Raw genomic sequence first — 12,265 nt, 5'->3', positions numbered from 1 at the left:
ATATTGTACTGATTTACAGTAATGCAAGAGGAGCATCACAAGTATTGTGTGTGTGTGTGTGTGTGTGTGTGTGTGTGTGTGTGTATATATATCTATTTTATTTAATATTTATACCTTGTGGTCTCCCATACAGGTGTTTATGCCCATCAGTCCATATTCTACAGTATTGGGATTACATATCTGTAACAGAGAAATATAAAACTAATTCTTCAAACATTCAAGGAGGTATACAAATGTAACAAGAACTTATAAATGTACTGAGTTTACATCAACAATCTGCTGAAACAACAAATAAATCTGACATATATACTTATCATTCTTTTTTATTAAAATTTTTATAAGGTTCTACTTTCTGTTAATTGCTCATCTACTAGATGGCAATGGTTTGGCTGAACATGGATATGGAAAGCAAGGGATTCAGGTGTATCCCTCCCTATATGGAGTCTGAGTGACCTCCTCCACCTTTCCGTTTTCTGCAACTCATCACACTTGTATTCTTACGCAAGATACTAACAGTACTATTCTAGTATGGCATAACAGCTCACAGCATTCACAGCCTTTCCATAGCTGAGGAAATCAACCAGCATGTCCTAAAATACTGTGTTCATAACTTGCTTCATGGACAATGCTTTTTAGAGCTTTTGGTGTGAGGGAGAAATGGGATGTATAGATGATTTCTCTTCTCAGGTGTCACATGATGCACTCGCACTTTGTTCCCTTTGATGATACAGTGCAGGAATAGAGCACCCTCCATCACATACCACATTAAGTGTTGGAGAGAGAATCCTATCTGCTTGGCTTTATTCTCATCCAATGGTAGCACAGTGTCATGTGCATGATATCCACTGTACAGCCGATGCAAATTTTGAGTTTAGTGTCAATTTGCCTTGCATGAATGAATAAATTGGCTTGAATCAATAATTCAACGAAGCATTCTCGGTCAGTTGAGGTGGATGTGTCTGACCTTTGCACATCTCTTACATCTAATCTACCTTTCTCAAATTCCTTGCACCAAAACCACCTTTGTTTCTGTGACGTTGCAGTTACTCCATAACCTTTCACTAGCTGGTGATCATCTGCAGTTGGAGGGAGGGAGGGAGGGAGGGAGGGAGGGAGGGAGGGAGGGAGGAAGCAAGCAAGCTTATTACACTTTACATTTCCATTGCCACCATATATCCATCATGTCTCAATTTTTAAGCTGTATTTCAAAACAAAATAGCACAGTTACCTCCATCCACTGGCGATGTATAAAAGGTTTGATCATCTCCTCTATCTAGATATGGAATGTAAGTCTCACAGGCTATTCATGTACCTGTTACAGACATTGCTACCTTTCTTACTGAATCACCCTCATAATTGCTGAAAAAGGCTCTATGAAAGTGTAGGACATAGTTCTAATGGTTCTAATGCTACTCTAGAAGAATAAATTTTGGGTGTTAATTTTGTGAATTTTCTAGGTGAACAATCCACACTGACAGCTTTATTCATGTGTGGTTTGACAAACAAGTTGATGAACTTTAACTTTTAGCATGACCAGACAATTGCCTAACATGGTTTTAGGATAGAAAATAAGATTAAAATTCTTCACCCACCATATATTTTAAACAATTTTTAAAATGGCACAACTGAGTGACAAAAAGGTGTAAAATTCACGGAGAAACTGTCCACATGTCATACAGCTCCATGATGTAAAAGCTGTATGACATGCTGAAGGTGTTACTATTTTGATAGCAATGTGCAAGGAAGGATAATTCAGGCTTGTTTCACCTTTGATATGCAGTTAACACTCTTGTTTCTGCAATACAACAAACATGTTAGTCACATTCCAAGAAGAAACCAATGACATAGTCGTGAGATCAGCTTGTTATTAAGAGACTTCCAGAGTATATTATACATATGTACAGAAGCTGCTACTTGAGCTTTTGAGAACATCTACTGATAAACTAATTGTAATATATTTCTGCTGTGGGAAACAAACTTCATTTCTGATCAATATAACATTTTTGTCAACAGGAAATAACCACACATTTCTTTTCATTTGAGACATTATCACACGATATGATTACAATCATAACTGGTTTCTGAACTGCCACACTGCATGTCATGAGCGCTTTGTTTGCCTACGACATGAACACAAAATTTGCTGCCAAAATCAATTATGATTTTAATCACAGTCAGTAACTGTGCCTAAAATAAAAATACTTCACTCTTCTGCACAGACAAAATGTCATTGTTTTCCAGGGCACAACTGTCTTTATGAAGCAATAAGGAGATAACAGCTTAAAGAAAATACATTATTACTTTCTTCAGAAACCACACAGCACACATTTGCAGACAACTGGTTATTTAGTTATAATTTAAAATAAAGCTTCAGTAAATATTTTTGGCTAAGTCATTATTATTACTATTATAAAAATATCATAACTGCTTTCAACATGTGAATGCTGAAACTGGTAACAGGAATATTTAATAATAAGAACACTAAACAAAATATTAGCCACACCCATTAGACACACAGAAACTGTGTAATACTGTCTCTAGCATTGATAATGGCCTCAATGCAGAAGGAAAGACACAGTCACAACTTCCTTCAGGTACATCGTACCCAGCTGAGCACTTTAAACATAATAAAGTGGATTTGATACACCTGCTACCAATTTACTCTTTTAAATATTTTTTTCTTTCAAGTAATTGATTGTATGCACATAATGTACAATGTGTGGCAGTTAAATAATAAGACAGTTCACCATCTATTGCATGCCATATGGGAGGAGGCTGGTTCTGAACTGCAGTTGACCTTGAACCTTCAAGAGGAGCCACCATTCATTTTGCCTTTCTGTCTGCTTTAGTTTGCTTTTGGCCTTTCGATGAAGAACACGTTGTTCTGCAGTAGTGCTGTGAGCATGGTGAACTTAAAAATCTAGCAGGTTGTTAAGTTAAAATTCCTCATGAAGTTAAAAAGTCACCAACAGAACCCTTTAATATGTTTGGCAGATGTTTGGTAATAATGCTGTATCACGTGCACAAGTTCCTGAATGACACAAATGATTTTCAGAAGGTCAGGAAGTGGTTGAAGATGATGAACACCTCGGTCTATCTGCGAGTTCAAGATCCGAAGCAAACATCCACAATGTTAATGAGTTGTGCGATACGACCAACGTCTGAGCATTTGATTGATAGCAGACATGAGGAACATGAACAAAGAGACACTAAGGCTTCCAAAAAACCTCTCTCAGGATCAAATGGATCATCAGAAGAAAATTTTCTCTGATGTCTTGGAATGACTCAATGAAGAATGGACTTGCTAACACGTGTTGTCACATATGATGAGACATGGATCTCCCATTACGGCCCAGAAAAAAAGTGTCAATCAATGGACTGGAAGACTCCCACATCACCAAAGATGAAAAAAAGCATGAATGAGCAAGCCTAAATCAAAGGCAATGCCGATCCGCCCCCCCCCCCCCCCTCCCTCCAGGGGTGTTGTAATAATTGAACGGGTGTCTGAGGGTCAAATTGTTATTCAGAAATACTACATAGTAGTCCTAATGAAGCTGAGGGAAAGAGAAAGGAAGAAAAGACTATATCTGTGCAAGAATCATGCATGGATTCTGCATCAGGATTACTTATCAGTCCACACTTCTGTACCTGTGAAAAGGTTTTTAGTGGATGGGCATATTCCCACATCAAAAACCCCACCATTCACCAGATCTGGCTCCCTGTGACTTACCTCTTCCCAAAAGTGAAAAGTGCATTGAAAGGAACACATTTTCAGTTTATCTGAAGAGTTAAAATCGAAAACAGCACAGTTGTTGAAGAGGGTGACAATGGCTGACATACAGCCAATGGCTGACCTACAGCATTGCTTTGAACAATAGAAGACATGTAAGCAACTGTGTATAGATAGGAGAGGGGAGAATGTTAAAGAGGATAAAAATTAGTTGTAAATTTGTTTGCAATAAATCACTTTTCTGATACCAGGCTCATTATTTACTTGCCGCACCTCATATGTAACATATGGATCTAAAAATGCTAAATTATTATCATTACAGCACGGAAGTGCCGTAAAAAATATGTCTGAAAAGGCCATGTGCAGATTTGTGGTTTGGGGATGGGCCTTTCTGCTCAGTTCCTATTCGAGCTAGGAACATAGGGTAAAAAGTTTTTGGTTTAGCCCAGACCAGTAACCATATGTCTTACTATAGCTATGTTACAGTACATTAAGCAAGGTATGGATGACAAACCGGATCTGGCATCCACGCAAATTGTGTGAACTGAATAATTTGTTTTGCATAAGATTTTAATTGGGCTGAAGTTAATGCTCAGCTAATATCACGATTTGTATGTGCACTTTTCAGATTTTACATGCAAAAAACATGTTCTCCTGCCAGATTTTTGAACTGCGTTGATTTTATATTTTAAACATGCATGAATAGGTTCAAACTTTTTCACCACCGCAGACAAATGGATAAAGTCAAAACAATTTTTTTATCCAATAATCTTTGTCCGTTGTCAAGGTATGATGGTTTAAAGCTGAGCTAAATGTAGCATGTAAAATTTGTTCTTACGTCAATTGAATGTGCGGAAATAGATTAAAGTGAATCAAATAAAAGTGAAAACTTGCTTTCAAAAATCTAGCTTCTTTTGGATTTTACATGCAAAAACACTTTTCTTTTTATGCGTGCCACTTCTGTGTCAGATCGGTTCAAATTTTGCAAGAAGATAGACAAATACAAGTAATTAGTGTTCTGTTATTTTGTGAAAGCCATGATATAAGCAACATGGTTTGAAGGCCAATAAAAGAAACCTTTACCGAACCAGACATTACCCGAGACACCAAAAATCTATATTGGCTGCCAAGCTATGGTGGTTTAAAGGCAAAATTATGGTAGAATAAAAGTTGGGAACCAGCATGAAATATGCTCCTATCATAGCACAAAAAAAGGTGAATATGCCCAGAGCAGATGTAAAAGATGTAAAAGAAGGGAACTAGCTGGCAGTTTCGAAGACGTTTAAATCAAAACATCTTGGCATATTTGCACTACCGTATTTACTCGAATCTAAGCCGCACTCGAATCTAAGCCGCACCTGAAAAACGAGACTCGAAATCAAGGGGAAAAAAAATTTCCCGAATCTAAGACGCTCCTGAAATTTGAGACTCGAAATTCAAGGGGAGAGAAAAGTCTTAGGCCGCATCTCCAAATCGAAACAAAGTTGGTCCATTGTAATATGAGACACAATTTAGGTCGAATGAATGACAATACAGCTACAGTAGGTTGGTTCGAGTCGTAAGCTTAGCAGTCAAGCTTTACCAGGTAGCCATTGCTATGCGTCAGGCGCTCCGTCTGTATTTATACGGGTACCCTTCCTTTTCCACGTGCTTTGTCTGGTTTGAATTGATTGCTTATTTTTCTTTGATCTGATAAGCGCTGTTTTCTTTGTTATATGTCTTTACGTCACTCTAAGCTGAAAATGCATTACTCTACTGTCATGCATTGTTTGTCGCATTCTGATATTGCGTGTTTACGGCCTGTCATCGCTCGCAGCATGGCTTGCTTTTCTGCGCGCTACAGCCGCTTACAAAAAAAAAAAAAAAAAAAAAAAAAAAAAAAAAAAAAAAAAAAAAAAAAAAGAAAGCTATTTGTTGTTACTTGCACTGCTGCTTTCTTTGATAATGATCAACAAGAACCAAATAATATACTGTGTATGATAGATGTTCTGAACGAGAGTTTAGCGAAAAATTTTCTCCGTTTGAACATCTTCGCAGGCGCCTCTTTAGTACATTAGATTCTGCACAGAAATTAGAGTCATCTTAGATTTAAAAATCTAGCCAATTGCCGTGCTTCATTTCTGACTGTATCACTGTTAGGCATAAGAATAATAAGAATATAAACTTGACATGATATGTATATTCTTCCGCGTTTGCTGTTGTCTCACTCTAGTTTCGTAGTTTATTAGGCAGACAGGTTTTAAATGAGAGAGCAGCAAACATGAAACAATACATGGCAAAATGTTTATATTCGTATTATTCTTATGGTGACGAGAATACTGCATGTGATTCACAATTTATAAAAGTTCCTATTAGCAACCATCTCTTCTCACAGATAGGAAAAAATCCAGAACGTAGAGTTGGCCATACTGACAAACACCCCAAACAGTCTTGCCAGTCGGGTTTTCGTAGTACATTGAAATGCTGCTACATTCAAAGATGAACAATACGGAATTTGTATTTACTTCGTTGGATAATGTATGAAAATGCAGTGGTCGAAACTCGGGGTGGAGAAAAAAAAGCTCGTCTTCCACTTTTTTTTTTTTAATTTATTTACTAACGCAGAGGTTTAGGCGCCAGTATTTATCTTTGTGCCTGTAAAGAATGCCTGTGTAGCACTACATATATTCGACGGCAGAAGTAAGTTGTGGCGGCACCCAACAACATTTTTCAGAACTTCCGCTTGCTTTGCACTCGATTCTAAGCCGCAGGCAGTTTTTTGGATTACAAAAACCGGAAAAAAAGTGTGGCTTACATTCGAGTAAATACGGTATTTTACAAGTTAACTCTACTTCCCCAGTGTAGTGAGGTCTCTTAGATGCAAGATATTAGCATACCTGCATCTTTCAATTTATAGGCTGAAGTCACTGATCCTGTGCCCAAAATCTAGTAGAGTCACCAGCCATAGTAAACAATATATAATATCATATGGCTGAAGAGTATGTATGTAATAGCTAAGGAAGTTTTTCTGGGGAGATAAAATTTCTGGGGGTGGATTTGTTCCTGGGGGATGCTAAAACAATTTTTTGATTTCTGGGAGGGGTTGATTTTCCCCCGAGGGGATCATTTCTCCCCCAAACCCAGCCCCTGTTACACTTGTGGTGAGGGGTGTAAGAGCAAATACAATACAAATTTATGTTCTTCCTCAGAGTGGGATACTTCTACAACAGAAAGTATCCAGGGGTGTGGGTGCATCTACAACAGAAAGTATCCCAGACACTTTGTGTCATATTGCACAACATAACATCTTGTATCCTGTTACTTTACTTGACACGTTGCATTATGTTACAAGTAAAACAAGCATGAATATGTCAAGATGTTTTGATTTAAATGTCTTTGAAGCTGCCAGGTAAGTTGAAAAGCTAGCTCCCTTCTTTTAAATTTGTAATTCTAATTAGAACATACTGACTCTTTTTTGTGCTATGATGGGAGCTTTTTCATTCTCGTTATAGTTAATAACTGAGGTGATCTTATTACGTACATCATAATTTACAAATACCAATTCTCCTGGCATAAAACTTGTTTACTTGAAATAAATAATTGAAGTTGTTATACAGCCATGTGACCGGGAAAAAAAATCATGAGCTAATCGGCCATAAATCTGAAGAACCTAACATAGCTTATCGGATAGTCATAATTTCATTTTTTACGGCAATCACTTTAACTTTCCCAAAAACAGATTAACTAAGAAAATATCCGTTATTAAAATTATACTGCACCCTAAAATGCTTTTGTCATTGAAGCTCTTCAGTTTGTTTGTTCCAAAGTTTGAGGCTGTACTTCCTTTGTCATAATTTTACTGACACAGATAATGCATTTGTTTTCCAGTTAACCCATTAATTGTGAAATAACCCAGATTAGCAAAATTACAAACATGGAAATTTTACATGAAAGTAAGCAATCCACCATTGCATAGGTATGCGATGGTTGGTTGGATTTTTGGGGGAAGAGACCAAACAGCGAGGTCATCGGTCTCATCGGATTAGGGAAGGACAGGGAAGGAGGTCGGCCGTGCCCTTTCAGAGGAACCATCCCAGCATTTGCCTGGAGTGATTTAGGGAAATCACGGAAAACCTAAATCAGGATGGCCGGACGCGGGATTGAACCGTCGTCCTCCCGAATGCGAGTCCAGTGTGTAGGTATGCGATGTATCATTCAAACGGTACACTGAGCTTTAATACTTTCCTCATCACACATCATACACTTAAACCGAATTATTATTGGAATTAAGAGATCGAAAACAATACTTAATACTCATTTTGTAGTATTATAAACAAAAAATTAATTATAGATACAGCAGTCTTTGTATAACCCACCCTGACCACAAATCGGCAGCTGGCGGCTAGAATTCAACAAGTGAACATGTCTGTGTAATAATCCGCTCTTTTATATGCATGGCTAGCAGTCACCAAAGCAACACTTTTTAAGTCACAATATGTTGTAAAAGGTTCATGGCCAGAACCCACTTGAGTAAAATCATCATCATCATCATCATCATCATCTGTTACGTACACCTAGATTGTGAGTAATTTTACACCTATGTGCAAGAATTGGCATTAGCTCATGAACTGCTACATCTGAATATTTGTGCAGACTTTGTTGCTTGTGATGTCAATAAACATTTAATCACTGTTATGTGAAAGTATAAATTTGTCTCAAAGTTACCACTGAATTACTGTGCTACTGTCAGACATCAACGAGTAGGATCACTTGCTTGGATGACTCAATGATTTGGAACAAACTGGTAATTATATGAGAGGCTGTACACAGAACTGGTATCACACAACTGGGTTCTAATCATAATAAATATGCTGAGTGAACATAAAACCCATGGTATTGGGTCAGTTTTTTCTCGACATAGTTAAGCAGTCCAAACAGTTTTCAGCAAGATACTATGAGTTTAAGGTGTCACTGCAGAATAATATTTCTACAATTAAGTAAGTAGCCCGATACACTCACTGATGATTAAACCACACAAAGCTACCAAACTGTGGGAATATTCAGTGCTACATTTCACCTGCTGTTCCAAATAGTTCCAAACATTTTTATCGGATTATGGGATTAAGTGATTCAGTAGGTTAGTTGAGGTATGATTGGGTGCCTGAGAGTTCATCAAACCAGGAATAAATGGCAACACTTAAGTCATTGAGAAAGTTTCAACAAACATTTCGGTCCATGTTGAGGGTGTTGATCCAAGCCAACGAATAACCAAAAAACCAAAATTCTCGTAAACTGTTCAATCCACAATCCCATAGATGTAACTGCTTTGTGCAAGGTGGTCATGCATGTCCATTCACACCCTACATTGATGGCAAGAAGCACTCCACATCTCCTTGTCTACATATTGACACTGCCTAGACAGTACTGACTACACAAAGATAAATCATGATAAGTCGTTGTGGACATGGTTAAGGCCGGCCCTACAAAGGACCTTGCTTTCTTTCCTGTAGATATTCTCCTACAGTCTTAACTTTATCTTTCTTCTTCATTCCACTTTCCCTGTAAAACAAAATTTTTCTTTACATCTACAGATAAAATTTCTCAGTAACTATTCACAATTATTTACTCACTAATTAAATTTGAAATAGGAGTGTATAAAACAGACACTGTTGTTTGCTTTATTTCAGTTCTACTAGCAGCAATTCTTACAACACTCTTCGATAATCATGTTCAAAGATTCAAACTGTGTGACACTAGACTCAAATCCGGAATCTTGTCATTCATTGGTAATGTTCCTAATCTGACAAACAAACTCTAAGATGTGGTAATGACATTTCTTCATAATATCCTTTCTTCCAGAAGTGCTAGTAAGAAAGATATGATGGAGGTATTATGTAAAGTTTGGAAAGTGGTAGAGAGATATGGACAGAATTGAAGCTATGAGGGTAAGTTGTGGGTCATATCTGACTAAATTAGTTGGTAAGGCCAGTGCATGTAAAAGGCAAGGTTCGGGTTCAAGTTCTCTTATTTTCAGTTCCTTTTGCAAATAGAAAAACAGTATGTACACAGATCTCCAAAGCTTGAATGTTTAATTTTCTGTAATAAGTTTACTCCAAGTGACTTCTTGTTTTCCAAGAGTATCAGCTAGAAAATTATGGAAAAGATACATAATTACTAACAGTTAATCTTAACCCTATTTTCACTCCTTCGTAGCCTCAACATCTTCTCTCCCATCCGCTATCACCCTGGACGTTGACCACATCCTCTCAGGTGGCTCTCTCCACACCTCTGGCCATATTAAACCCACCAACGATCACCTGTATTTTGACAGCTGTCACCCCTTCTATACGAAAAATCCCATCCACACAGGCTGGCCACCTGGGGATGCGCATCTGCAGTGACAAGAACTCACTTGCCTAGTCCGATTGTCTCATCAAGGCCTTCATAGACAGGCACTATCCCTCTGCCCTAGTCCACAAATGGACTTCCTGTGCCATGTCTCCTCACACCTCCAATCCTTCCACCATCCCAAGAACCAGCTACAAAGGAGTACCCCCAACCGCCCAATACCACCCCACACTGGAACAACTGAACCACATCCCCATTCATCAGGGAATCATTTCCCTGTGGAAGATACGCCCAATCCATCGACCCAGCACTTCCTATTCCAGTCCTGGCACAGACTTATCCCACTCGGCCATCAGTGAAAGCAGCCATGTCGTGTATCAGCTCTGTTGCAATCATTGCACAGTTTTTTATATTGGCACAACTACCAACCAGCTGCCCACCAGGATGAATGACCACTGCCAAACTGTGGCCAAGAGCAAACTGGACACCCTGTGGCACAACATGCAGTTGAATGTAACATGCTTTATTTCAATGGCTGCTCCACTATCCGAGCCATGTGGATCCTTGTGCTCCATCTCTAATGACCTCATTGTTGATGGGACATTAAACACTAATCTTCTCCTCCCAATAGTTTTCCTATACCATCTGTCATATCATCACCTCCCTATTCTCGTCTCCCACCATGTTTTGTTTGTGTGCTGCCCTCTGCCCCTGTCTTTTCCCTTTCCCAGCCTTCTTTTTCACTCCTTATTTCCCAACCTCCCCACCTACATGCCCTACAGTCTCCTGATGCAGTATCTGTTGACAGTTCTAGTCCATGCATGCTCCGCCAGATAGCACTCTTTCTCTCTACCCCTTCATACCCTGCTATCCCTTCCCCTTCACTGCCCCCTCCAGTCTGCTGCTTCTGTATCACTTGACAGTTGCATTCCAGTCCAAACAGCCAGAGATGGCAGTCATGCGTGAGATGTGCTTGCTTGTGTGAATGAATGTATGTGTATTTCCTCTTCTGATGAAGGCTTTGGCCAAAAGGTAATGTGTAAGTGTCTTTTAACTGTGCATGTCTGCAATTCAATCTGTCATCTTTACAGTGAGTAATAAACCATCTTTCCCTTATACTGTTGATATGGCAACCTGGAATCCCATTGTTTAACTTTTAATCTGACACTGGAATGGCCAGAAGTCGCATAAAGACATGACAAAATAATCAGTCTTGTGGACAAGACAGCTCAACTACAGCTCTAGAAGTTTTAGTGGCTTCACTCACTATGGTAACTTGTTTTCACTCAAACAAACAATTAACTCTTGGAAAAAATCAGAAGCTTTCTACCTTTTGGCAACAGGTCATTTCAGTTTCTAAATTATTACACAATTTCTATGCATGCAAACTACAAATGTTTCATGTCTACTTTGAATTAGCTAATTTACTTACTAGAGACTTTGCTGTGTAGCTGAGTACTACCCGATCACACCATGATGGACACCTTGTCTGCATATAGCGCTTTGCTCCTTTTTCATTTTCTTCAAATGGATAACTTGGTGGGAACTTTATGACAAATTCAAAAAGCTGGCCACTGAAAGGCTCTAATTCTTTATCAAACTCTCTCAGCTGAAAGAAGACAAAAATGTTTATAAATAATTAAGCACCACACATTAAACATTCTCAGCTGTTCATTACACACATGTATTTGTTACTATGCTATTGGTCAGATAAAAATAAACAGACAGGACTTTGACGATTTCAAGTATTCGGGTGCGAAAGGACAAATAAATTGCGACTGGTTCTTGTAATTTGGTTTAAATAATAAATTCTGAAAATCTCTACTGGTCAATAATGGGTTGTACATAAATGTCAATGAAAGCAAACAAAAGTTTATGCTATAGAAAATGCACTGTTTGAATGAATAGGACACTAGTTTAAGATGATAATGAGAAAAATTTGCTGCAAGTGATTAAATGTATTTCATCTTTGTGTTACTCTATCTGTTGTTGTTATAACTGAGCTGACAAGCATACTGTCACATTTCTATTTCCAAACCTAAGCAGGTTTTTCAATAAAGGTCAATGCTTAGTACTGAAAGCATGTTTATTAGTGATATTAAGGACATCCAAAACAGAACTGACTTCCTGGACAGTTTATGCTGTTGTTTATACAATAACTGGATTTTCAAAATACTTATAAAAAGATTACAAACATCAGGTGTTTCA

At 38.1% G+C, this 12,265-nt stretch overlaps 1 protein-coding gene across 7 annotated transcripts in view; it reads right to left on the bottom strand.

The window, feature by feature from the left end:
* LOC124787685 (inositol polyphosphate-5-phosphatase A) overlaps positions 1-12,265 on the bottom strand; it is a 330,769-nt gene that overhangs the window by 85,013 nt on the left and 233,491 nt on the right. For all 7 annotated transcript variants that reach the window (XM_047254512.1, XM_047254513.1, XM_047254509.1 and 4 more), the window contains 2 exons: positions 11,490-11,666; positions 115-180 (listed from right to left, as the gene is read on the bottom strand). In XM_047254512.1, coding sequence (XP_047110468.1) covers positions 115-180; positions 11,490-11,666 — 243 coding nt within the window. The remainder of the gene's footprint in view (positions 1-114; positions 181-11,489; positions 11,667-12,265) is intronic.

The sequence above is a fragment of the Schistocerca piceifrons genome, chromosome 3 (assembly GCF_021461385.2).
Source record: "Schistocerca piceifrons isolate TAMUIC-IGC-003096 chromosome 3, iqSchPice1.1, whole genome shotgun sequence".
NCBI classification, from domain to species: domain Eukaryota; kingdom Metazoa; phylum Arthropoda; class Insecta; order Orthoptera; family Acrididae; genus Schistocerca; species Schistocerca piceifrons.
Note: the sequence above shows the minus strand (reverse complement) of the source record. Positions and strands in the feature narration are given on the sequence as shown.